The 23445-nt window shown below is 43.8% G+C and overlaps 1 protein-coding gene across 11 annotated transcripts in view; it reads left to right on the forward strand.

The window, feature by feature from the left end:
- Positions 1–22064, forward strand: part of PPME1 (protein phosphatase methylesterase 1) — a 33637-nt gene extending 11573 nt beyond the window's left edge. Inside the window, exons 2-16 of one of the 11 annotated variants that reach the window (XR_012773880.1) lie at positions 1788–1881; positions 4432–4524; positions 7588–7645; positions 8205–8256; positions 10068–10222; positions 10767–10857; positions 11613–11678; positions 12453–12585; positions 13322–13451; positions 14141–14185; positions 15175–15239; positions 16272–16339; positions 17669–20038; positions 20467–20550; positions 21235–22064. Coding sequence is in view for 2 of the 11 variants with exons in the window: in XM_075491363.1 (XP_075347478.1) it covers positions 1627–1700; positions 1788–1881; positions 4432–4524; positions 7588–7645; positions 8205–8256; positions 10068–10222; positions 10767–10857; positions 11613–11678; positions 12453–12585; positions 13322–13451; positions 14141–14185; positions 15175–15239; positions 16272–16339; positions 17669–17687 (1143 nt within the window). In the remaining 9 variants the exon portion in view is untranslated. Of the gene's footprint in view, positions 1–1622; positions 1701–1787; positions 1882–4431; positions 4525–7587; positions 7646–8204; positions 8257–10067; positions 10223–10766; positions 10858–11612; positions 11679–12452; positions 12586–13321; positions 13452–14140; positions 14186–15174; positions 15240–16271; positions 16340–17668 lie in introns of all 11 variants that reach the window. The other 10 variants (XR_012773881.1, XR_012773882.1, XR_012773878.1 and 7 more) reach the window with 10 other exon arrangements.
- Positions 22065–23445: the final 1381 nt, after the last annotated feature.

Below are 23445 nucleotides of genomic sequence, written 5' to 3' on the forward strand. Positions count from 1 at the left end.
GGTGTCCGAATCTTTCATCACACCGATTCCTCTTTTAACACAATAGTTTCAGTCCATCTCCAAAGCACCTTTTCTTCCCCCGGTGTGCACCGTTACGATTTTCTTGCCTGTGCGCTGCTCGTTCATCAGTACTTGGCAAATGATGTGACAGAAAAAGAAATCTTGCTTCTGGGCACTAGCTCCCTAGTTTGTGCTGGGTAGAATTGGGCATGCAGAAGTCTTCAGTGATTGGAATGCGTTTAGCCAGATTTTATCTTCCTGGGGTTTTTTTTGTGTTTTTGTTTTTTTTTTGATGTCAGTAAAGCAGTGTTTCTGTAGGGGTAGATTATGACTTCTAAAGGAATTACAGCAACCTGGGAATAAGTGCAAAGCCTGGAGCAAACAGCAGCCTGAAAGCTCATTCTCATGTGGCGTCTGTGTTACGCAGTCTTGTTGTTATGATCCTTAATTTAAAATACAGCTTTTAAAGATCCTACCTTTCTTTTTCTTTAATCTTTTTTTTAATAACTTTAGCCTTTTCGACTCACTACCTTTTACTTGTGTTGCTGGACTTGCTAGCATCCTTCCTAACAAAATGGTTTTATTATAGGATGTTTTCAGAATCACAGACAGTTGCCTGTGTAGCACTAAGAACATGGAGGAAGGCAGCTTGAGGAGTGTTTATTGATCTTTATTGTAATGCTGTTCTCGTGGTCCTTATACTTAACTGAGGCAGGATAGATACGGAAGCATATACCAAATTAATTTCGTCTTGTTCTTTTCCTTCACAGTCCTGATGTTGCCCTACATACAGTATTTAAATACTGGATCTATTTACAAATACATTAAAGTTTTAACCGTTGCAATAAATTCGAGGAAACTTGAGCTGTAATTAAAACTTGCTGCCGTTAACTTAAACCTGGTGGATTTTATTTATTCTGCTCCCAACAGTGTTTCTAAGTTTCTTCTATAGACCACACTGTTCAATTCTCTCCATAGTTTTTCTACCAGCCACTCAGCCATTGGGACAGGTTGACTTTCTGTTTGAATGATATTTCTTCCAAAAATTAGAGGAGATTTCTAGGAAAGTTGTAATCTCATGACAAGTAGTACATGGTAAATTAGTAGTAACCTTCAGTAGATAGCTGACACTCTGCTTTTCAATACCCTGTTGTCAAGGTGACTTCTGAGAGGGATATATTCTTTTTTTAATTATGATTCATGGGCTGAGTCATAAATTTAGGATGGCTTCCTGTGTTCCAGGCACTGGAGTGCTCCCAGTCATGTCAGCATCAGGCTTGCTTTAAGGCTAGAGCAAGACCATTAAGTACAAAGGTATTTAATGACTTTTGACTCTGACTTTTGAAGTGCCTGATCTGTGGGTCACTGCAAATCGGGAGGTTGTACTGGGACAGTATCACTGTGTGCCCTGTGCTTTTTCTTTTCCCTTGGCTTAGGTTTGTGTAGTCTAAATTGCCATTTATTCAGTTTTCCTTGGTATTGCTTTACAAGGAAAATATTCTTCTCTGTGTCTCCACTGGTTTTCCTATGCATCTTTGTGATCTCCTCAATAGGAGCAACAATTGGAGCTGGGGGGGGAAGGAGGATTTCTTTACTGACCATAAACTTGCTTAATATTGTAGTCGTATGGGAATTTTCACTGATGCATCATTTGCTTCCAGTCCTAAACTGCTGTGTTACACCGGTGTATTCTCGTCAATGTATGTAATGATGCCTGTATGCCAATTTAAAGGAAAGATTTTAAAAATACCTCTTAGTGATTTTGGGGGATTTTTTTTGTCTTGCAGCCCTGGAAGAAAGCGTGATTTTTCGCCAGTGCTTTGGAGCCAGTACTTTGAATCTATGGAGGACGTTGTGGTAGAAAATGAAACTGGCAAGGATATATCCTTTTTTCTAGATTGAACTTTTCTTATTCTCAGTGACTGGGGCATTATCACATTTAAGTTTATCATTGAGTTTATTAGGGTTCTCATCATCTTTTTCATGTATTTCTTCTCCTCTTCCATTTTTTTCTTTTGTAGGGATCACTATCAGTAACTAGAGCTATCCCTTCTAAAGATGTACCCAGCAAGGTCAGTTCCTGGTGTTGCTTCTTTACTAATAATTAATTTTAAAAAGTGTTGCCAACAGTTCAATAACATATTTTGCAGGGAAATACTCATCAGTTCCCATAGTTTAAACCATATCAGGATCAAAGCTGTTTATTGATTTTTTATTTTTTTTTTTTTTTTTTTAATTAACCACAGGTAGTTAACTGGCAATCAGCGAACTGTATGTTCGGAATTATCAGCAGTACAACAAATAAACCTCGACACTAACCACTTAGATGTTAATAAATACCTGCAAATTTCTAAACGCCTTTCTGCAAGTAATCCCAGGAAGTTCTGTTCCTGTACGCACACGAACAAACATACGTGCACAGTCATATGCACCCCCAAAAAGTGTGGGTGACAAACGCACATGGTCTCTTCTGGGACTGCAGGATCTCCTACTTGTGCACATCTCCTGTGGGAGATGGGGATGCTGCCCACGCTGCTCCTGCTGATGCGAATGACACTGAGAAAGCACCACATGAGGTCACATACCTGAGGTGTGGGTCCCTACTTGTTGCACCCCAAATTGTCAGTCCACTAGCTGGTGTGCAGATGGGGAAGCTTCTCGCTGTGGCCAAGGCGGAGGCGGTGATGCCATCAGGGATTCTTCTGGCAGCGTCAAAGCAGGTTTTGACTGCAGCTGGTCCCTCTCCAAGATCCCTGCCCCCTTTGCAAATGTTCATGTTTCTTTATACTTCTTTTCAAGCTGACTCCTCTTTGCCAGTCTTCCAGTTACTGTTTAATCCAGCTGATGGCAGTCATCCTCTTTGCCGTGCTCAAACCGCTGTTGTATCCAGGTCATTTGCTAACTGGGAGCGTCCCAACAAGTACAGTGTGTGAAGGTACTGGGACAGGACTTCCCATCGGTCCTACCTCTGCCTACAGCTCTGACAAAAGCAGATTTGAGAGGTACTTCTAGGTCTTTTGACCTAAATACAAAATGAAAACATTTTAATCTGTGTTTAAATAACACAGCCTTGTAGTTTAAATAGTTCCATAGTTTTTAAGCATGCATATTCTAGCTTGGCTGTTAGGAAAACCAAGCTTTCAAGCTATTTCTCTCCAAATACCAATTTAGTAATTACTTCTCTAATGCCAGTAGCATGTGTTGCTTTGAAATGAGAAAATTCTCTCTCCTTGTTGTTTTGCTAAGCTTGTCATTATTTTGTGTTTATTAACTGCATTTGTCCAATTGATCCTGTGAATTCTTCATGATGTGTACCTTGTCTGCCTTTGATGTAAGGGCCGTACACACCTCTGAGGCTTCATAAATAATAAAATAAAAAGGATAATGGACCTATTTGGATAGGTGGTGTACATAAGCATCCCAAATTTAAGCAAATCTTAGTTATTTGGGATTTATTTTGTTACCTATGACCTCTAACAGAAGCTTGAGCTCCCATGTGAAACTTTGTGGACAGATGTGTACTGTGGAAGCAGCTGGATTAACAAATGGTGTTGGTGCCCCCTGTTCTGCCCCAGCTACGTGTTACTGCTCCATCAGATCTCCTTGTGTGAACAAACCCCAGCTGATGAAACTATTTAAGCTGACACAGCTCACTGTAACTGAAATTATATAGGGAACACCTGCATGAACTGTTTGCAACCAGCAGATCCGAAGGGCACTGCACTGTTCAGCAGAAAAACGATGAACAGCTCGGTCAGTAACCGCAGCTAGCATGGTTAGATTCAGAGGGATGCTTTTGTCCACTTCAAGAAGAGAGGGAGAACAGCGGAAGAGGGTGAAGTGACTTGTCTGATCTGTTGGTGACAGTTTGGGGCACTGAACGCAGCTCTCGCAACTCCCGGTTCTGTGCCTTTCCTGAAGTGACACTGTTTTTAGTGATAGTTAAACTGATTTTTCAGTGTCTACGTATATACTACAAGGGGACTTCAGCTACCATAATGAAGCGTCTTTGCTGTGTATGTTCCAGAGAGTAATTATATTGCCCTAAAAATCTTGTTTAGTGGCTTATCTGACATTTTTCCTTGGCAATAATAGGAAAATACTCCAAAAGTACATGCTCTGATGTGCATGCTGATCCTGGTTTGTTTTTTCTCGTAGTTGTTCAATTCACTGTTGTGCACGGGGAAAAGGGTGCAGGCAGGAGATGTGTGGATTACAGGGAGCAGGAGACCTGGGCAGCAGGAAAACAACTCTTGAAACTGGAATTAAGTTTTGTTGAGGTTATGCTTGCACATGCCTGTTGATCAGAGGCAGAAATGAGGCCTTGGGTACATACACAAGGGTAGAAACAAAACACTGTTGGCTCCAAAATACATTCAGCTAAGTAACGTACTTCAAATAACTCTATGAAATGTCCTTAACTGTTCGTACACTTTTCGAATTTACAAAAGCGGATTGGAGGGGCCTGTCTTACTGCTGTTACATGGTGGAGGCCATTCTGCTCTTTCCTGGGCTGTGTTTACTGTAAGTAAGCTGTTGCTTTATAGAAGTGTATATGGATGCAAATATAGTCACCTGAGTGTGGAAGGCAACTAACCGTTCAGCTGTGTTAAGCACAGCAAAATCAATTCAGAAAACTGTCTTATAATCTCCTGGTGCGCACCTGACTCAAGTCTTCTAAATATTTCACTGTCAGTGTATTTTAATAAATAGGCAAAGCACATGCAAAGGTTTATCATCTAGGTTTTAATTATCAGCAGTAACCAAAACTACATCTGCCAAATAGCTTGCGTGTTTTAATGAAGTGCCGAGACATTTCTCATCATAGCATATACTTTTTTTTTTTTGGAAGGCTGTTTTTCCATGACTACCGGTGAAAGTTCAACAGCTTTATCTCATCGTGACAATATTATCTTTGCATGGTTGAGGTCCTGTTTGACTTGTCGAGAAATCTCATTTGGTGCTCAAGCAACTCCGAAACACAAATTGAGGTGGTGTCAATAGGAGCGAGCGTGGGGACTGACCAAACCAAAATTCCTCCCCCTACCCATTCCCTTTAAAAAAATAAAGGGATTTAAGGAAGAAAAGGTTTTTAAAGGATTTCAAGTAAAGTAAAATCGCTTGCAGGGTGTGATTTTTATTTGGGACCTTTTTAAGCCAGGAACTCTCTGAGCTGTCTGGTGCCCTTAACAGCAGGATGCTATAGGATGACTTTCATGGAAGTGCGACTGGAGAGATGAAGTCTGTACGTCTCCCCTGTGCCTTTGGCTGCGTCGTATTTGTTACCTTTTAGCAGTTTGGTGGGCTGTAGATCACTTAGCCTTTAAGCAGAGATTCAAACGAGTAACAAGAATGAACATTTTACAAGAGTCACTACCAACTGCTCTTGAATTCCCAACATGACTACTGTTGATTAATCCTGATGGTGTAATCATAAACCATCTTGCATTATGATGAGACACGTTAGAAAAATACTTTGCTAACCGGGCTGTAATTTTGGTGTTGAATAGTGGCTTTACACCTAACAGTTCATTTGTAGCTTGAGCTGATGCGGAGACTAGTGCATATCTGGGTCCTAAAACTGTTGAACTTGAAATTTCAAATCTCTGTCTTCCTAAATGCTGTAGTTATTTGCTTGTAGCTCATTAGTTGCCAAGATGGACGGATGTCTTTTCCTCTGCTAGTTCAGTTTTGTTATCGTATACAAGTGCCTTAAACAGATGTAGTGAAGGTCACTGCTTTTAATGGGAGGCAGAGGTATGAAGTCACGTTTTTCTGAGTTAAGGGCTTCTTACAAGGCACTTCCACCCTCTCTAGAGCTCTTCATTTCCAATAGCCACACCAATACCATTTTTACATTTAAAAATCTCCAGAGTTGAATTTAGCGGAGTGATTGCAGTTATAACGCTGTACCTTACAGCTACCAGCTGCTTATGTTACTGTTAGCAATTAACAAAGTTTGATCATAGACAAGATTCACATAGATTTATGCCTTGCACTTGAGACTGCATCTGGAGGAATAAACTGCCATAATGGAATAAACAATATTGGATATTGTTTATTATATATTGAATATTATATGTAATATTTTGTATTGGCTATTATATATATTGGATATATATTATATGGATTATATTGGATATATATTATATTGGATTATTGGCTATTATATATTGAATATTCCAATATTCCATATTGGAATAAACAATTAGCTCATGCCTTTGTGTGGCTTTTATAGAATTATTTCCTTTGTGCATTTTGAAATGAAAATTTGTCCCAAGCAATCAAGTGTTAAATGTTTGAGATGAACCCAAACTTAAAAAAAAAAACCAAACAAACCAACCACCCCTCCCCCCAAAAAAACAAGAAGAAACCCAAATGGGCAAGCATTGAGAGTAACCATCTATAAATAAAATAACAGCCTGCGGGAGCAGCGTGCTCCTTTCTTCTGTTGCTTATTGGCCTGGTAACTTCCTGGGTGATGTGTGTTTACTTCTTTTGGCCAAAGAACTCCTATTTGGATAAAACTCAGGGCACTGGAAAGCTTCCCATTCTCTTGCATCAAGTTGATGATCCTCTTCCCTTACTCCCTACTGACAATAGTTTGATTTTTAGCAGCAGGCTGCTCCTCTGACTAGTTAAATTATTGCTTAGGCGCATATGCGCCTCGCAGATTGAGGTTTCAGGGTGTCTTTAGGGGTTCTAAAATACTAACTTGTGGATTCAGTGGTTTTTGGGAGAGCAACTGCTACAGTCATTTAGGAGTTGAATAGCTGAACAACCAAAATATGAGGACTGGCTAGCTTTCAGATCTCTGCCCATAATGTAGGTGGTTCTATTAAGAACGCCTTAACAAATTCCCCCACTCCTGCAGGGCTGTTATTTAAATAATCAATGATTCCTTAACACAAAAGTCTTCCTTTCAACAAAGAATCCCACTTAATCACTGTGATGCCTGAAATAACTTACGTAAATTGAGCTGTCAGGGACAAATAGAGCCACAATCGTATTGCAGCCCTCCCTTGCTTTAAAAAGATTCCTCACTTGTTCCCCCCGACCCCTTTGGACTAATCAATTTTTGTACGTTGCAGCCTTCCTGTAAAATTCTGTTCTTTGAGAGCAAATTGAATGTGTGCTGCAAAGCAGCTGCTTCATCTTCATGTCTGCTGTATAGCCAAGGCTAATTTTGTAACGTGTGGGGCTTGGGGAAGGGGGGCATTACTTTGGTGTCTGTAATCCCACTGCTGCATTTCAGTTTTCAGAGCTGCTACAGAGCTTGAATTCATTATCCTAGGAAACACACATAATGTCTTATGCACAGTGAAATAAATGTCCTCGGAGACGGCATTAACAGCGGTAGAAAGGATGAAGCTTTGGTTAATTAAGGATAGTTTATATGGAATATTCTTGCTTGATTTCTGTGACACCTCCTGCAATCCAGGTTCAGCCACTTTGATGACAGTAGAGGGTTTTTGTCGCACCAGCCGAGCCTTTGCTGTTGTTTCAGGGAGTGCTTAATGTTGCTAATCCTTTTGTAGATGAGGTGTGGTACTTTGCAAATTATATTATCTTTGTTCCTTCTTGCAGTCTGCGATCATTAACAGGATTCAGTGTAGGATTGTGGCTTTAGATCTCCGAGGCCACGGTAAGTAAAATAAATAAATTTAAAATCACATAAGCATGTTACACGCTCTCATTTTTTAAAGAAGATATAATGAATCCCTCCCAAGATGACTAAGAAAGCATCCTTAAGGCATCCCAATTTTTATTCAAAAGCAGGGTTGGAAAAGTGGCTTCTAGAGCTCCACAGCCACCTGTCCTCACGTGCCAGAAGCTGAGACTCCCCGCACCTTTGTGCGAGGTGGTGGTGGACTCGTTCCTTCCTACGTACTGGCACCAACCCCCTCCTTCAGATTTTCATAACCTATAGGTGGTCTTTAGCACTAGAAATAAAGTCTGTTCTTTAGTTTTAAGATACATTGCAAATATGGAACAGTTATGGGGAGCGTTTCCTACCCGGAAGCTATAATGCGATAAAGTACCAACCGTTCCTATTAATTCCAGGTTTCTTAATTATTCATGTTAACTGCAGTAGGCTCGCTCTTAATAACTGTGCCAAAAAGCTTTGTACAGTTGCTGCTCTAAGTCCTGAGGGGGCTGAAGGTTTCCAGCTTATGTGAAATTAACTTTTTTTGTTCTTTCAGGAGAAACGAAAGTTAGGAATCCTGAAGATCTGTCTGCAGAGACTATGTCAAAGTAAGGAAGCTTATGCTCTCCCTTCAGTAGTTCTCTTTTCACAAACCTTTATTTTCTTTCCTTCATTGAACGACTACTTGAGGACACACAACCTTCATTCAAGGGAGCTGGAAGATAGTTTTCATTTCACGTGATTCTAGTAGTTATCCCTTCTTTTCCTTCCATTTTGGGACAGTTTGAAGTTTATTTGAAACTATACCTGACTCTTCCAGCTGAGTCAGATTCCAAACTGGAGTCGTTCTCTAGATGCCCTCAGTTTTTAAACTCGGTTTAAAGATCAGTGGCTTCATTGCAGTGAACACTTTAAACCTGCAACACGCTATAACACTTGCTGGAGATTTCCTAATAGAAGGGGAATGCTTTCCTCAGACATAACTGGCATTTTAGCTTGAAATCACCAGTGTGGTTCTTCCTCCGCTCCGCGAGCGAGCGTTGAGAGCATGCTCGCCTTGGACTGGCAGCATCCCCAAAGTGTGGGTCACAGACTGAGACTTTCAAGCGTGGAGGGAGTTGCTTTTTCAAACTACCACGACCTGCTTTGGGATGCAAATCCCTCTCTTGACAAAGCTGTAAGAAAAGCAAATACCGACTGCTAAGCAAATTACGTTATGTCCGCGTTTAGTACAAAGAGAGTCTTTGCTACGACTACAATTAAATCATGAAGGATTTTGTAACCTTCATATGAACAAATCCACTTGGTTTGTTGTGAGGAGGCCATGTGTGAAATGTGTTCTGACTTCCATTGTATACCTTATTGCTACTGCTTATGGCTTGTCAGATCCTGATATGTTATTGTCCTGAGGAGATGCTGTATGAAATGATTAGAATTTTTTAGATCTGGAGCAGCACTACTGTGCAGGGAAAACAAGTTCCTTTTGTTTTGAAACCTTCCTCTCCTCTTAGCAAAGAGCTTGAAAGTTATTCCTGAATAGCTGTTAAATGGGAGCCTTAAATTATAGCTGGTTTTCATTTTTTTTTTTATCAAATCCTCAAGCAATTTTCTCTGACAGAGCAAACAAGCTGGTTGACCTTTTTGTTTTGGGGTTTGTTTTTTTTTTTTACTTGTTTTTCATTTTCTAGTTGCAATACTGCTCAGATCTCTGGTTCCTCTGAATGGTTTTCGTCAGGAAAGCCAATTTGGGTGTCTTGAACTACAGTGCTCTTCAGTAGATTTCAGTCATTAGCTCTGCTGTTGTTTTGTTTTTTGTGAGTCGCACCAGCCAGCTTTCACGTACTGCAGTGACAGCTTCAGTTTAAAGTAGGTGCCTTATGGAAAGGACAGGGAAATTGCCCCTTGCCTTGTAGTATCTGTGCTCATAGAGAGTCTGGATCTTTTTGCTTGTGCTCAGTGCTGTTTATCTTTGCCTTGGTCAGTAGGGCTCAGTTATTTTCTCTCTTTAATTGCAAAAGGTTTCTCCTTTCAGAACGGTGAATTTCTTAGTCTACGCTTCCATGCAAGAGGATTTGACAGCTTTCTCACCTTTTATTTAAAATTCCTACCGGCTAATGTCAATATAAAAGGTTCTCTTCGGGGATTTCTTTTAAATGAGCGCTTTCTGTTAATAAAAAGGGAAATGACGTGCTTGTTCAGGAAGGTATTGGCTTGAGCGATTTCCTGTATTGGTGCCTAGATGAAACAGTGATAAGAGAATAAACTTGTCTCAATTACCTGTGGGTTAAATGAGCATTCAGAGAGGATTTGGAGCCGAACATCTGTCTTGGATCTGTACTTTCTCCTCCCATTGTACAAATCTGCTTCAGAGATGTATCAAGGTAGAGATGCCAACCATGCTATTATCTCAATTTGGCAGAGATGTTGGAAACGTGGTTGAAGCTCTGTATGGGGACCTTCCTCCCCCTATTATGCTGATTGGACACAGCATGGGGGGTGCCATCGCAGTGCACACGGCGGTCGCAAATTTGGTGCCAAGTTTACTGGGTCTGTGCATGATTGATGTTGTGGAAGGTAAGTGTGTGTCCCTTGGATGGGGTTCTGTTCCCTTGGATGGGGTTCTGTCTTCAACGTTGATCTTTTTTTTTTTTTTTTAATCCCCAAATCCCTGAATACAGAAAGTTTTGCCTGGTTTTTAAACCAAGGCCAATTCCATCCTCCTAACAGATGCTACCTACACAAAAGTCTTTCTAGTGTGACCCCTCCTTTTGCTTTTCCCAGATGTTTTCCCTCTGTTTGCTATTTTCCTGATAATTTCTTTGCAATATGTTCTTGTTAGTGGGGAGATGGGTGGCTTTTTATATAATGCATGGTGCTGATGAGTGGTTACTGCCTTCTCTTACTATCTGAACATCCTACCTGTTCAAATATTAATTCTCTAATGTGGGAGCAGGTGTGACCGTGGGCTTAGGAGTACTAAGCTGTACTTTCTGTAACAGCATTAAATCCCCAGTGAGCTCCAGCTCTCTCCGAGAGTGTTCCCTGGTAGCCAGTTCTGTATAGAGGGACACGGGAATTATTTCGTCAGATGACATAAAGTTAAAATACTTGGTTTTAGGTACAGCCATGGATGCGTTGAACAGCATGCAGAACTTCTTAAGGAGTCGTCCCAAAACATTCAAGTCACTTGAGAATGCCATTGAGTGGAGGTAATGGATGGGCTTACACAGTCTCCAAAATCGCTTGTCCTTGTAGTTTGACTCCTGAAGGAAACAAAGTTTATCTAATTTGTCTGTTTTCTCCTTGTGTGCTCACTTCCCCAACTATTGTCACCAATTCGTTGGCTAATTTGACAGGGAGAGAGGGGTCTCAAAGATAATTAATTTCCTGGGAGAGTTGGCTAGGCATTGGAGAAGGATCCTCTAAGAGCTTCAACTAATGGAAAACTTCATGGTATGAATTGCAGCTTCCTTGTAAGTGTGCCAACCGTTACAGAAGAAGCTTGAGACATCCATCCCATGTGTAAGAAATGGGACTTATTTCCGATTCAGCAAGAATCACTTATACATTTGGCAGCTGAGTTTGAAAGGGAGAGGCCTCGTGGTTAAGTTTGTAGACTGGACTACAGGAAGCCCAGTTCTGTTACCAAATACCCATGTAGTTTCTGAGCTCTCCCTGTCCCCTGTGATGAAATGGGTATAACCCTATGTCACTGTTTCCCCGTCAGCACTTCTCCCACGTGTCTCTTAAATTCACAGTTACAGTGACAACGGGGGCTTCAAGTAAGTCGGCATGTAGCGTGAGCCACTCCGAACGCCTTCTGAAAACAGCAGGTTTGGGAATGGTTTGGGGAAATTGTGAGCGGTAAAGTGCTTTTGCTCCTGTTTCTGGGCCTGCTACTTACTGATTCCGTTTAGTAACTATTTCTGCCCTTCTTCCGATATTTTTTTTTTTTTTCCCCTAGTGTAAAAAGTGGACAAATAAGAAATCTTGAATCTGCCAGAGTTTCTATGGTTGGTCAAGTCAAACAGTAGGTGGTTTGTTTTTTTTTAAAGTTCTTAAAATCCTCTTGTCTATTTTACAATACCATTGCTACAGAGCATGAACGCACTTGGAAGTGAAAATTTCTTCTAGCAAATACAAATTTCTTATCACTTGATCACAGTTGATACCAGCAGCAGCACCGAATCATAACCGTGCACTTGGAGAAAACCTGGTCAAAATTTCCCTGGGACAAAATCCGCCAAGAGCCATGTTTTAAAAAGTTAACTACTGCTGGTTGTGTATTCCTTGGTTTGTTTGCCTTTCCGCACACATTAAGAAATAAGTGTTAGTCTGATGCCTCTTCAGAAATTTTGCCCTAAGTCGGGTCGGCCTTCTGGTTATGGTATCTTTCACTTCCTTTTAGAAATTGTTTAATTATCTGTTGCGTTTCGGGAGTGATCTGAGGTGGGTTTGGGGGGATCAGAGTAACCTGCTTGTGCCGCTCTAATCCTTACCATACCTGGAGCCTTTGCAAATGTCTTGTGCTCCCTTAAAAAAAGCTGGTGTTGATTGTTTGACCACTTCTGCCTCCTTTAAGTAGCTGTTTGCATTTATATTTGCACTGAGATTTATGTGCTGCACTCGGTCCCATGACTAGTCATGACTGTATTTTTCATCCACAGCTACTTTTAAACTTGGGGGGATTTTTCTCAGCCAGTATCTGAGAAATTGCTGACTACTTTAGATTAAAAACTGTTTGGTTGGGGTTTGATTTTGTTTTGTTTTGGCAGGGAATCAGTTTCTGGGTTTATTTTCACAGGTGTGAAGGGGCTGCCAGTCCTGAATGTCCTAAAGCCATAGTGGAGGGTATTATTGAAGAAGAGGAGGAGGAGGATGAGGATGAGGAAGGGGGAGGCTCTGTCAACAAAAGGAAGAAAGAAGATGACACAGAGGTAGGGAGTTTCTTGCTGTGTTTTCAGCTTGTGTCTGCAGGATGCTCCCCTGCAAGAGAAGTAGCCAGTAGTTATCCAAATCATTCTAATGTAAAAGGGAGGAACTCCAGGGACCAAAAATTTTATATTGTCACTGTTGTTTTTCTCCTTTGTCTCGTGCCACTGATTCTGTCTTGGATTGTCACTTGAAAGTGTGTGTTTTCTTTCCTCAGATGCTCACAGATTTAGTGCATATGGCCTGAAATGGGGCTTCTGGCCTGAATGAGGAATGCTCTTTTCTGAGTCTTTGTGGTATTTCCGTTCGTTTCCATGGCACAGTAGCGTTCAGGAGGTCGTGCAGGCAATTGCAACCTAGGAATGTAAATTCCTTGAGGAAAGTCATTGTAGCCAGCTTAGCCCCTTTTACTGTATCACCTAAGTGAGAGCCAAGTCTGGACTTTCAGACAATTTATGAGCTATTTGTGCTGGTAAAAAATAGCAAATTGAGTGCCCTGAATACTGCAGCCTTCTCTCGATCTACAGGTGTAGCTCCTTCTGACTTTCTTGTTCCCTACTTGTGTGCTTTGGCTGCGATTTGGAGAGAAATTTAGGAGCAAGGAGGGTCATCTCCTGGAAGTGTGTAAGCCACCAGAGGGAGCCAGTATTTTTTATATATACTTCCAAGTGGCACTCTGAGTTCATTTTATTTCAGCTGTTTTACTGATCACTAACGCAGAGCTCTCTCTCCTCCCTGCAGACAAAGAAGGAGCACTTATACACGTGGCGAATTGAACTGGCGAAAACAGAAAAGTACTGGGATGGCTGGTTCAGGGGTTTATCTAACCTCTTCTTAAGCTGTCCAACTCCAAAGCTTTTGCTTTTAGCTGGTATGTGTCTCTTCCAGTCCTGTTTAGGTTCAGTGGCTGTTCACTTCAGTGATGTCCCACTTGTATTTTAAAGCATAGGGTCAGCATTTGGCTAATGTCTTTCTCTGAGACTAGCAGATCTGTCTCTTCCGCCTTGACTTTTCTGTGTATCTTGAAATGTCATAAACCAGACCGTTTGATCCGTGCAGATCTGGAATTAGTTCAGAGTCTCCAATATCAAAATAGCACATGTATTGCTGCTGTTGGATGGGTGTTTTTGTTGTATGACGTGGAAGAAGAGCAAACAGGACAGATCCAAGCTGCCCTTCAGCCTCCACTACTATGATATTTTCCTACAGATATGGGCACAATTTGAACTTTTCAACTGAAAGTCAAATTATCGATGTTCTAGAGCCAGCTGTAGGCCCTTTTTGTGCCTTGATAGGAAATTAAGTGTGTAACCAAGATAAACAAGAAAAATACCCTTTCAATTTGTAGGGAAGGATGTGTTCTTGCATTTTTGGCTGGGATTCTTTCCTGTCCCTTTACTGTCTTGAGGTGCAGCAGTGAAAAGGCCTTGTGGGTGTCAGAGATGATGTTTCTTTTGAGTTTTTCAAGCCAAATGTCTCTCTCAAAATGTTGAGTAAAGCCCTGCTTAGACAGTCATGTTCTCTGGCTTTTCTCCAACACATCTGTTTATTTGCTTGTAGGTGTTGACAGACTGGATAAAGATCTAACAATTGGGCAGATGCAAGGTAAATATTTGATATAGTTACTCTATCCTTACTGTAATGCTCTTTTTGGATGATAGCTTGTTGCTATGGGTACATGAACGAGAGGTAGCTGGAATGGCCTCTTACCAGGTGCAGTCTATATCGAAACAAATGTACAGTAAAGAATTAGTCCATCCCAAAGTGTTCTCTAACTGTCTGTGGTTGGAGGAAAGGTGGAGAAGTTGAGAGGGGAAACGTTGAATGAGAACTTGCGAAGGGTTGTTGCCATGGTTTTTGTTCAGTCTCGTGTTCAATGTTTCCAGCAACGGGGCTGCCACACTTCTCTTGAATCAGAATGATTGTCTGTGAGGATTTCTTTCTAATCTGTTTTTTCCCTTTCTAACTACATTCCTGATGTTCCTAGCTGGAACACTTGGGACCATCCAAAACTGTCTGATCTCCCGGTGTTTCTGGCAGACAACAGACCAAGATTCAGCATCTGCATTAATGTTTTGGTTTGTTGGGTTTTTTTTCCCCATCCCAGCTTCATTGATTTCCAGCGCAACCAGTACTGGAAAGTAGCATTGGGTAGCAGGTTAAACATTATATTAAGGTAGATCTGATAACAGTTTCAGCTCTGAAAGGTAGTCTCTCCTCTGTCGAGAAGCTCTAAAAAGTTTAGCTTCGTTTTAACTCCTGGGAACCTCCTCTAGTCACACCTGGGGAAGATGAATTAAGCAGCCAGTCCTTGCTTTCTATTGAAACTGTCTGCTCTGTGTATTGTACAGTTTGCTTTAGATTCTTGTGCCTTCCCTGGTCCCTCTTTGCCCGATGCATATAGTGAGGTTTAGTGAGGTTTGTTTGTAAAGAATGGGAGATCCTTGTTAGAAGAGTTCATAAATTCACAGTGCTTTTAAGGGTGTAGTGTCTGCTGTTTCCTGCATGCACAAGAACTGCTTGTCTAAACCATTGCTGTTAGAAACCAAGACCACTTAAAAAGCAGCTCCGGTGATGACTCTCTTGATCCGCAGGGAAGTTTCAGATGCAGGTCCTCCCTCAGTGTGGCCATGCAGTCCATGAAGATGCTCCAGACAAGGTGAGCCCCGCTGTGGGATTGAAGCTAGAAAGTCACGGTCTTCACAGCTTAAATGCAAAAGGGGTCCGTTGCTTACTATGAAGCAGAGATTATACTTCAGGGGCGTTTTTTGGCACGACATCTTAACTGGCTGTTTGCAAAACAGCTTGGATTTTTAAGCTGTCTGGGAAGCCTGGGCTAAGATGTTACGGGAGACAGGGCTTGGCTAGGTTACAGATTTAACTCTCAGGCTAGTGGTGATACAACTAACTCTTACCATGTGGAGTGTGGATTTATCCTCCCTGCCTTTCCTCATGAAGTTCTCCACTCTCCCTTGTACTAAACTGCAGCTTTTGGGGTTGGTCTGTGTTTTGCTGAGTTGGGTGGCTTATGTTTTCCAAATACAAAACAAATGTTACTGAAACAGCTTACAGACTGACCGAGCAGTGCTGCTTCTGGGTACTGCTGAAGTTAGTGTCCAGATAGAGGCAGGAATGCGGTGCAGCCAGTGGAGCCTGTGGTTGGAAACATGTCTGGTTTTAAAGCTTATTCTACACTGACCGCTGTGAGTGTAAAACTCAGCCTTTTTGTGCTTCACTTTACCAATCTGAAATAGGCATTTTTGTCTAAACGTACCGAGTTCTTACATTGTTATTCTTTTTAATATAAATTCTAAGCGGTATTATTACTGTCAGGTTACTGTCTTGATTTATTCTTTATAGGAATAACTTGCATCACGATTTTGCCAGACCTTTTTTACCTGCTAAACTTAGGCATTGTTTTAAGAATTACTGAAAGAGGCAGTGAAAAAGTTTCATCAGTTTTTGATTGTGTGGTCAGTGTCAGAGTAAAGGTGGAAGCATATAGTTCCTTCTTTTATATAAAAGCCCGTTATAAAGAGCTCTTAGTTTCAAGGGAGCAAACTTGATTCAGCAAGAGGGTCCTGAGGACACGAACTGTTGTTGGAAATGCTGCAGGCTTTGAAAACTGACTGGATTTCTTGTTCTCTTCATGTCCCTTTAAATTCTGACCGATTTTTTTTCCTTCCCTCAGGTTGCTGAAGCTGTTGCGACGTTCCTGATCCGTCACAGGTTTACAGAGCCCATCGGTGGATTCCAGTGGTAAGGCTCTGCGGGTGCTGGAGCTGTGCAGTCCTCGAGCAGAGCTCTTGCTCTTACTGCCTGCGTGTTTGGCTCTCAATGTGGGAGGCTGGAGTTTTAGCGTAACGCTAAAAACCACATGTAAACAAACAGCTTTGAATCACAGCCAGTAATATATTTGATGTTTATGTGTTCTCTCTAAACTTCTCGCGTATTAACTCGTGTTAATGAAACCTCCTTCCTTGGAGTGAAGCAGATCCTCCCTAGCTGATTCCTTTCTTTATAGCCTGCCACAAGGCAGAATTCCATGCTTTACGGTATTTAGTTTAAATAGCATTTTATTTAAGTAATCAAGGCCCTGTGTTTTGGAAAGAACTTGGACCGCACTTCTTTGGCCAAGAAATACTGGTGCGATTAGCCAGGTAAAGCTGTGTGCTTCACTTTGTCGACTTCCCACGCTTATCTCATGTGTTTTCATATCATAATGAACCGTAGAAGCCAGGCCTCCACGATCAGCCACACAGCAGTGAGAGTAGGTTGTGACTGAAGGTTGATCGGAAAAACTCACAAAGTCTTAGTGACAGTACCATAAAGCTAATAACTAAACCAATGCTTAGACCTCATAGAAAGTGCTAATCTGTTTTACCATTCACCTGAAAGGTGATCCTAAAATAAGCATGTTTCTTAAGCAGTCCTGGAAAGTCTTCCTGCTTTTAGCTAAGAATTCTTCAAAAAAAGCTAGAAGCCCCAAAATGTGTGATGCTGTAGGACTGGCGATGCAAAAGAGGTATTGCTGGATGATCTCTTTCTTTTTTTTCCCCCTTTATCCTCTGCCCTTGGGGATGAAACAGTAGAAATGCAGGACTGCGGACTGCATATTTTAAATCCATTGAAAGGATATAGCGTAGGTTGATGTATAAATGGTGAGAGAGGGAGAAGACCGAAGGACTGTACTGCATCGTAATGTTGAATCTCCAGCAGGTATTTGGCAAGCTGTGCTGTCCCTGTGAGTCCTCGAAGGCGCTAGCCTGTTGCTCCTGCTATTACGGTTGTAGCAAAAGCAGCTTTAAAACAAGAGGCTTGGAGGCAGTGAGGTGGCTTGCTGGCCTTAGTGTGCCCTTAAGCCATAGACAGCAACATATTAAGCTTTTATGCTTCTCACCGTTACGTAGCTTACAAGTTATTGTTGAATGCATCAATGCTGATTTTAAGCTGCACGGTAGACTCCTTTTGGCCTTGTTTGATCTTGGGTAATCAACTAAATTTAGGGTGTTGCAGAGTCAAATATCTGCAGAGAATACCTTGATTGTAACGTGTGACCTTTCTTCCACTCTCCTTTTTCCCTCCTAGTGTGTTTCCTGCTTGTTAATACCCTGGTGTTCTCCAGCACTGAGTCCTGTTGTAAATAAACTGCACCAGAGGCCACTGTGATGTATCCATATCCTTTCATCTCTCCAGTTCAGCAGCAGTGAGAAGTTGGTGTGAGAGTCATCCCCTAGAACTAGTTCTCCAGAATGTGTAAATGCTTAGGAACTTCCTTGCTGGGAAGCAGCTTGTACTGAAGACCATGAAAAGCTCTTCAGGCCCTTGGAAGCGGGCTCCTCTCTGCTGCCACAAGGAAAGACCTCCTGAAATCCCAAGTAGTCGATCATACCGATCTCCATCAATTCTCAGGCTTTCTTGGACCCAACGTCAAAGGCGCCGTTGGTAGTCCAGATCCACCGAGGGCATTGCAGCATAGCCAAAGGCTTCAGGATTTCTCCATGGAATCGTCTAATTGTCTTTGAAGTGCCCCTTAGGTTTGTTTTTTATATACACGTTTCTTTCCCCTAAAGCAGACGAGGAATCGGCTTCATTGGGAGCTCAGGTTTCGTCTCACCGGTGCCAGCCTTATGAGTTAAGCTGCGGGAACAGCCTAGATGCTACTTTCCTGTGTAAAGTTGGACAGGACTGTAAAGCAAAAAAGGCGAGGGGGGACCACGAGCTCCGTTTCAGAGTCTTGCAGCTTTCTTAATACTTATTTCAAGTTCTCACTGAGAAAAATAGCCTGGATAACTCGGTCTACTGCAGACACATAACAGGCAGGGGACTCTGGGCCTGCGTTTATGGGGAAGACCCAAGAGCAGCAGTAGTAGCCCGGTCTGCAGGCAGTTTGCCTGTTTGGCCGTTCTCTGTGCCTGGAATGTGTTTATGCTTCCCTTCTTGTAGCTGCTACACGCAACTGAGCAGAGATCAGCGCCTTTGGGATGGAAAAAATGCCACAAGTGCAGTAGGTAAAACCCTGGAAGAGCTTGGAGTCGCTCCTGCTGATGTTGATGCAGAGGTGTAGGCAGCTGCTGCTGCATTATGCTCCCCCCAGTATTGGAAGAAAGACCTTGTTTTCACTGTCACTTCCTAGATCGTTTCGCTGCCTGCCTTCCATATTTCCATGTAAACGCTGTAGTTGCACGGAGAGCTTTTCTTCAGGGTTAAATTATCCACAGACAGTTCGTCAGATTGCTTTCGCCTAGGAATCACTCTTGAGCGTAAGAGCAGACACGTTTTGGAGCAGTTTTCCTCAATATTTTGCTGGTGGATGTCTGAAATCTTTTTTTTTTTTTTTTGCCTTGTGTCCATAACCCCTTGTTGCTGTATGATGAAAGCAGTATTTTAATGCTGTTTTGCTGAGGCAGAGTTCTGTTGTTGGCCTGATTTGGGAGCTGCGATGCGCATCTATGCGTACGTCCTGTGACAAGAGCCATCATGAATTCTTGGCATTGGAGAGGTGCGGGTGGGGCAAAGGGAGACGGTGTGAAGAGCTGGCAAAGCCCGGTTTAACTTTGGCGTTTACCCCGATGGAGAGCCACTCATCTCCTCTGATTCATTCGCATGCGAGCCCTGGACACGGCAGTCGTGGCCTTGCTCTGTGTCCCTTCCCCGATACGTCAGGGTGGGAAATGCCTGAACTAGAGACAAGAAAGCCTCATTCCAGAGAGCTCTCCTCTCTCCTGGCACTTCGGCCATCGGCACTCAGGTGTTAAAGAGCAATTGCTGGCTCCTGGCACTTCCCTCCGTAAGTCACCGTGTTAATTATTGCATTAGTTTACTGTGACCTTGATGTAACGTCCACCCCTGGTTTAGTTGCTGATGGATTAAACGAATCTTTGGTAGCTGAGATGCAAAATAGCACTTTCCCCAGCTGTATCCTGAAGACTGGCAAAATTCTCGGTCCTTTCCAGATGACTCCTGCGTTCAAATTGCTAGAGACTAAAATAATAGTGTGTGTCCAGAGTCTCACTTCACGGAATAGTTAAGCATGTGCCTGTTGTCATACTCATGAATGATCTCGGTAAAGTCACATTCCTCCGCGCTGAAGTAACTTGGAGGATCTGCCTTTGAATGATTCATTGCCGTAACTCCTTGCATTTGCCCCTCATGTTATCCCTTTCATTTGCTTTTACAGTTTGCGAGATATTAAAAAAAAAAAAAAGTCTCCATGGAAAGCAAAAGAAAATCAGTTTTGTATTCTGTAGAAGCACCATTGGAAAATGATTGACTGTTTCTGAATCCTGCGCGCTCCCCAGAATTATATTTTGTTGTTAACGTTTGAGAAGTGAGTAGAAAAATAAATATTTCAACAGCCTCTTTAATGTGGCGTTGCTCCGTGCCAAGTCCTCAGTCCTGACTTGCACAGAATAGGCAGCCGTTCAGGGACTCGTGTAGTGCTGGCTTCAAAAAAAGGTGACTACAGGGACAGCAGCAACAGCGGGTGGGTGGGTGGAGGGGGAATTCCTTTTGGCTGTGTCAAGCCACATACATTTTTGAGACTGTACTTTTGTTGAAAAATATTAATGCTCCTGTCGCAGTTTCTTCTCCCTTCTCAGGGAGCTACAGGCAGAGATAAATGGTATTTAGGTGAAGGATAGCACAGACCATGGTAAAAGTAGCTGCAGAGAGAAGAAATGTTCTCTTTGACTCATGAAAAATGGGGACATCTAGAAAATCCCCCCGTAACTACCAGCTTTTCACTGCTTTTTTCCACAGCCTGCAGCATAGTACTGTCTCTGGGTAAAAGCAGATAAACAGGAGGAGGCTGTCTGAATTGAAAGGGTGCTGCGTTTATGCCGGCGCTTTTGATTCTTTAGAAATCTCTCTTGCTTTTGTTCCAGTTGTTGGATTGAGGATCGGTGGAAACTTTCACGATGGAAAAACCCAAGGCTTGGCAGGAGCAGAGGATGCGGTTTGGGAGACTGGTTTGTTGCAGGGTTCACTTCTTAAATTTTTCAAATCAGACCCAGGATGGGTTTTGCCAGCTCCTGGGTTATATGCACCAGACAAAACCCTCGGTGACTTGTAGATTTTCAGGAGCGTTGAGATTGTTGGAAAAAGATATTCCCTGTATTGCTGAAGCATATAGCTTTGCTTCGAACACAGATCCTGCGAACGCAGGGCTCGGCTGCCTGTCTTTGCACGTGCTTAAGCCAGCGCGGTTCCTCTGTGCTGGTGTTTTGAAAACGCTGTTAGTGACCGGAGCGATCGATACGTACAGACGCAGACACGGCGTTGAAGTGGTTGCCGAATCGTGTTGCTGTACAGAGCTCGCTTTTCTTTTGAGCCTTGGTGGTTTTTTTGTTTTTTTTTTGTCTTCAGCCTGCCCTGGTCCAGACGTGAGGCGAGTGGGAGGTGATACCAAAGCCAATTAAAAATACCGATGCTTATTGCGACTGGAGGTCACTGTGCGTGCAACCGAGACACCCTCTAAAACAAAAAATAAGCACGACAGTAAAGCACAGAGTGACTTCTGAACTGAGCTCCCGGTCGGGGAGCTCTCAGAGGTGGTGGTGTTGCGATAGATCCCGTTGGTAACACCAGTAGCCCGGTAAATACCACGCTGGGGCAGTTCAGAGTGAACCTCCTTGCTTTTCCTCTCTCTGCAGGGCAGGGCTGAGCGATTGCAGTAGGGCAAAGCCGTGTGCTGGCTTTTCGTTCAGCGAGACCATCCCAGGACTCTGAATACTTTTATCGGTGTGCTGCCACATTCAAGAGGGTCTTCAGTGAACAGGGGAGCAGCCGGCAGGTATTGGAACAGAGGGAGCAAACAGCTTTGTGCTGATGTTCTCTACCTCCTCGACTTCAGCGCTGACGTTTCTCCTCCCCTCCGCTATTGCCTTTTATCTTGGGTGTGGAAGGGCCTGGGAGGAGAGATGCTGGGAGGTGGCTGGCAATCAGCTATTCACTGGTTTGAAGCGGTGCTCAACCCTCCTGAAAATCTAGACCTTAGATCTTCGGGTAAGGTCAAAAAAAAAACCAAAACCCAAAGTTTATGAGTTGCCGTTTCCAAGAAAACTTGGCCCTCGTGCGTTATAACACCCGTCTCTGAGCCTGCAGCTCTGCTCACAACCTGAAACTGCCACTTGCGTTGCCCAAACCCGTCTCCCTTGGCTGTATCGTCTGCCCGGATCCGTCCGGTAACGCTGCACCCTCGACACCTTGTCCGTAAGGCGTCCAAAACCTGCGGGATAGTGCTTGGGTGTTCGCTCCGAGCTTTGCTGTTGGGTGCTTGGCCGGTTTAGGCCAAGCTTTACCAGTCTGGCGGGGTGATCTCTTACCACGTGCTGCTGTTTCCAAAAGGAAAATGTGTCTCTGTGTGTGCGTGTGTATGTCAGTTCTCCGGAGACCGCGCTCTGTGTCCCGTGTCAGCCTCATCCTGTTCGTGTTTTGTTCTGTGTCCGTTTCTCTCACCTACAAATAAAGCATTTGTGAAAAGCCTGGGGTAGGAACTCCTTCTTTCCCTTCAGCTGTGATACTCAGGCTCCTCGGAGCAGCCAGGGGAGGAAGGGTGTCGATCCGGCTGTTCCTGGGACGTCCCCAGCGCCAGACCCAAGCCTTGGGTTTTTCTGGTGACTCACGGAAGCCTCTCGTCATCCGAAATATTCCTCCATCCCTCCTCCACGCTCCGGGGGGGGGGGGGGGGGATGCTTTAGCCACAGCTTTTGCTTTTTCCCCCTCCTCTCCCTGACCGATGCCTCCCACGTGTACAGAAACATCTGAAAGTAATAAATCGTGGCGCTCTGGCTGTTAAGTAACCTGTGCTGTGTTGGACCGTCTGTTTTATAACACCCTGAACGCTGGGGTGGTTGTTCCTAGCTGAAGAGCAGGAATTGGGGGGAAATTTGCTCTGAAATTTTGCAGCCTGGTTTATGTTCCTCTAGCATCGTCCCGGTGCTCCGGCTCCTGCTCCCCTGCCCGAATGCTGCTGTGTGCCCGTGTGCCTACAGAAGGGTTAATCTGGGGCTGGATAAACACAGCCACGGAGTGATAAATGCACAGTTTTGAACCCAAAACCAGCAGGAGAGCCCTGCGAGAGGTCTGCCTGGTGTTTCTATCCCCCTCCTCAATTTTTCTCCTTTTCCTTCCAGCTAGCAAAGAGGCTGAGAGGTGACGGGTCTCCCCAGGCTGCGCTACCCACTGCCTCTCCATCCCAGAGGATTTTAATCGCATCCAAACATCGCGTCGACGAGGCTGGATGGATGCGGAGTCGGGAATTTTCTGTGCAGGGGGCTGACGGTGTCCTCCAGCTTGACCCTCGCTTCATCGGGGCTGTCTCCCCAGCGGAAGCGCCCGGGGAGAGCGGCGTGGGCTGCCCGCCCGATCTCCAGGCGCTGCCGGAGAACCCTGCTTGCCTCTTTTTGCCTTCCAGTCACGCAGGTGCTGCGGTCGGGCCGGAGAAAGGGATCTTGTCCGTGGAGCCCCGGGGGAGCGGCGCTTGCGTAAGCGTGGTCCGAGCGTGGCCAGGCTGGGGTGCGGAGGAGGGGGGCCCCGTGCTGGTGTCGGGACGAGAGCGGAGTTGGGGGCTGCACAGTCAGGCCCAAGATACAGCCAGGCAGGTTTATTTGAGGAAGGAGAGCACGCTGTCTTTGCTCGGGTCTTGTATGACCGGTCCGTTCACTCTGAAGCCTACTGATTACCGTAGAAATGTCATGTCACTAACTGCCAGTTCTTTTAGCAGAGGGACTTTTCATCTAGGGCTGGAGGAGGGAGCTTGAGGGTACGTTTAGGGTCCAGGCTGGAATCAGGGGTGGGGGGACGCAGACACATACACGCCCCCACATTCATCCCGTCAGGTACTGCACCAAGGTATTTCCCCC

Source organism: Mycteria americana, chromosome 1 (genome assembly GCF_035582795.1).
Source record: "Mycteria americana isolate JAX WOST 10 ecotype Jacksonville Zoo and Gardens chromosome 1, USCA_MyAme_1.0, whole genome shotgun sequence".
NCBI lineage: Eukaryota > Metazoa > Chordata > Aves > Ciconiiformes > Ciconiidae > Mycteria > Mycteria americana.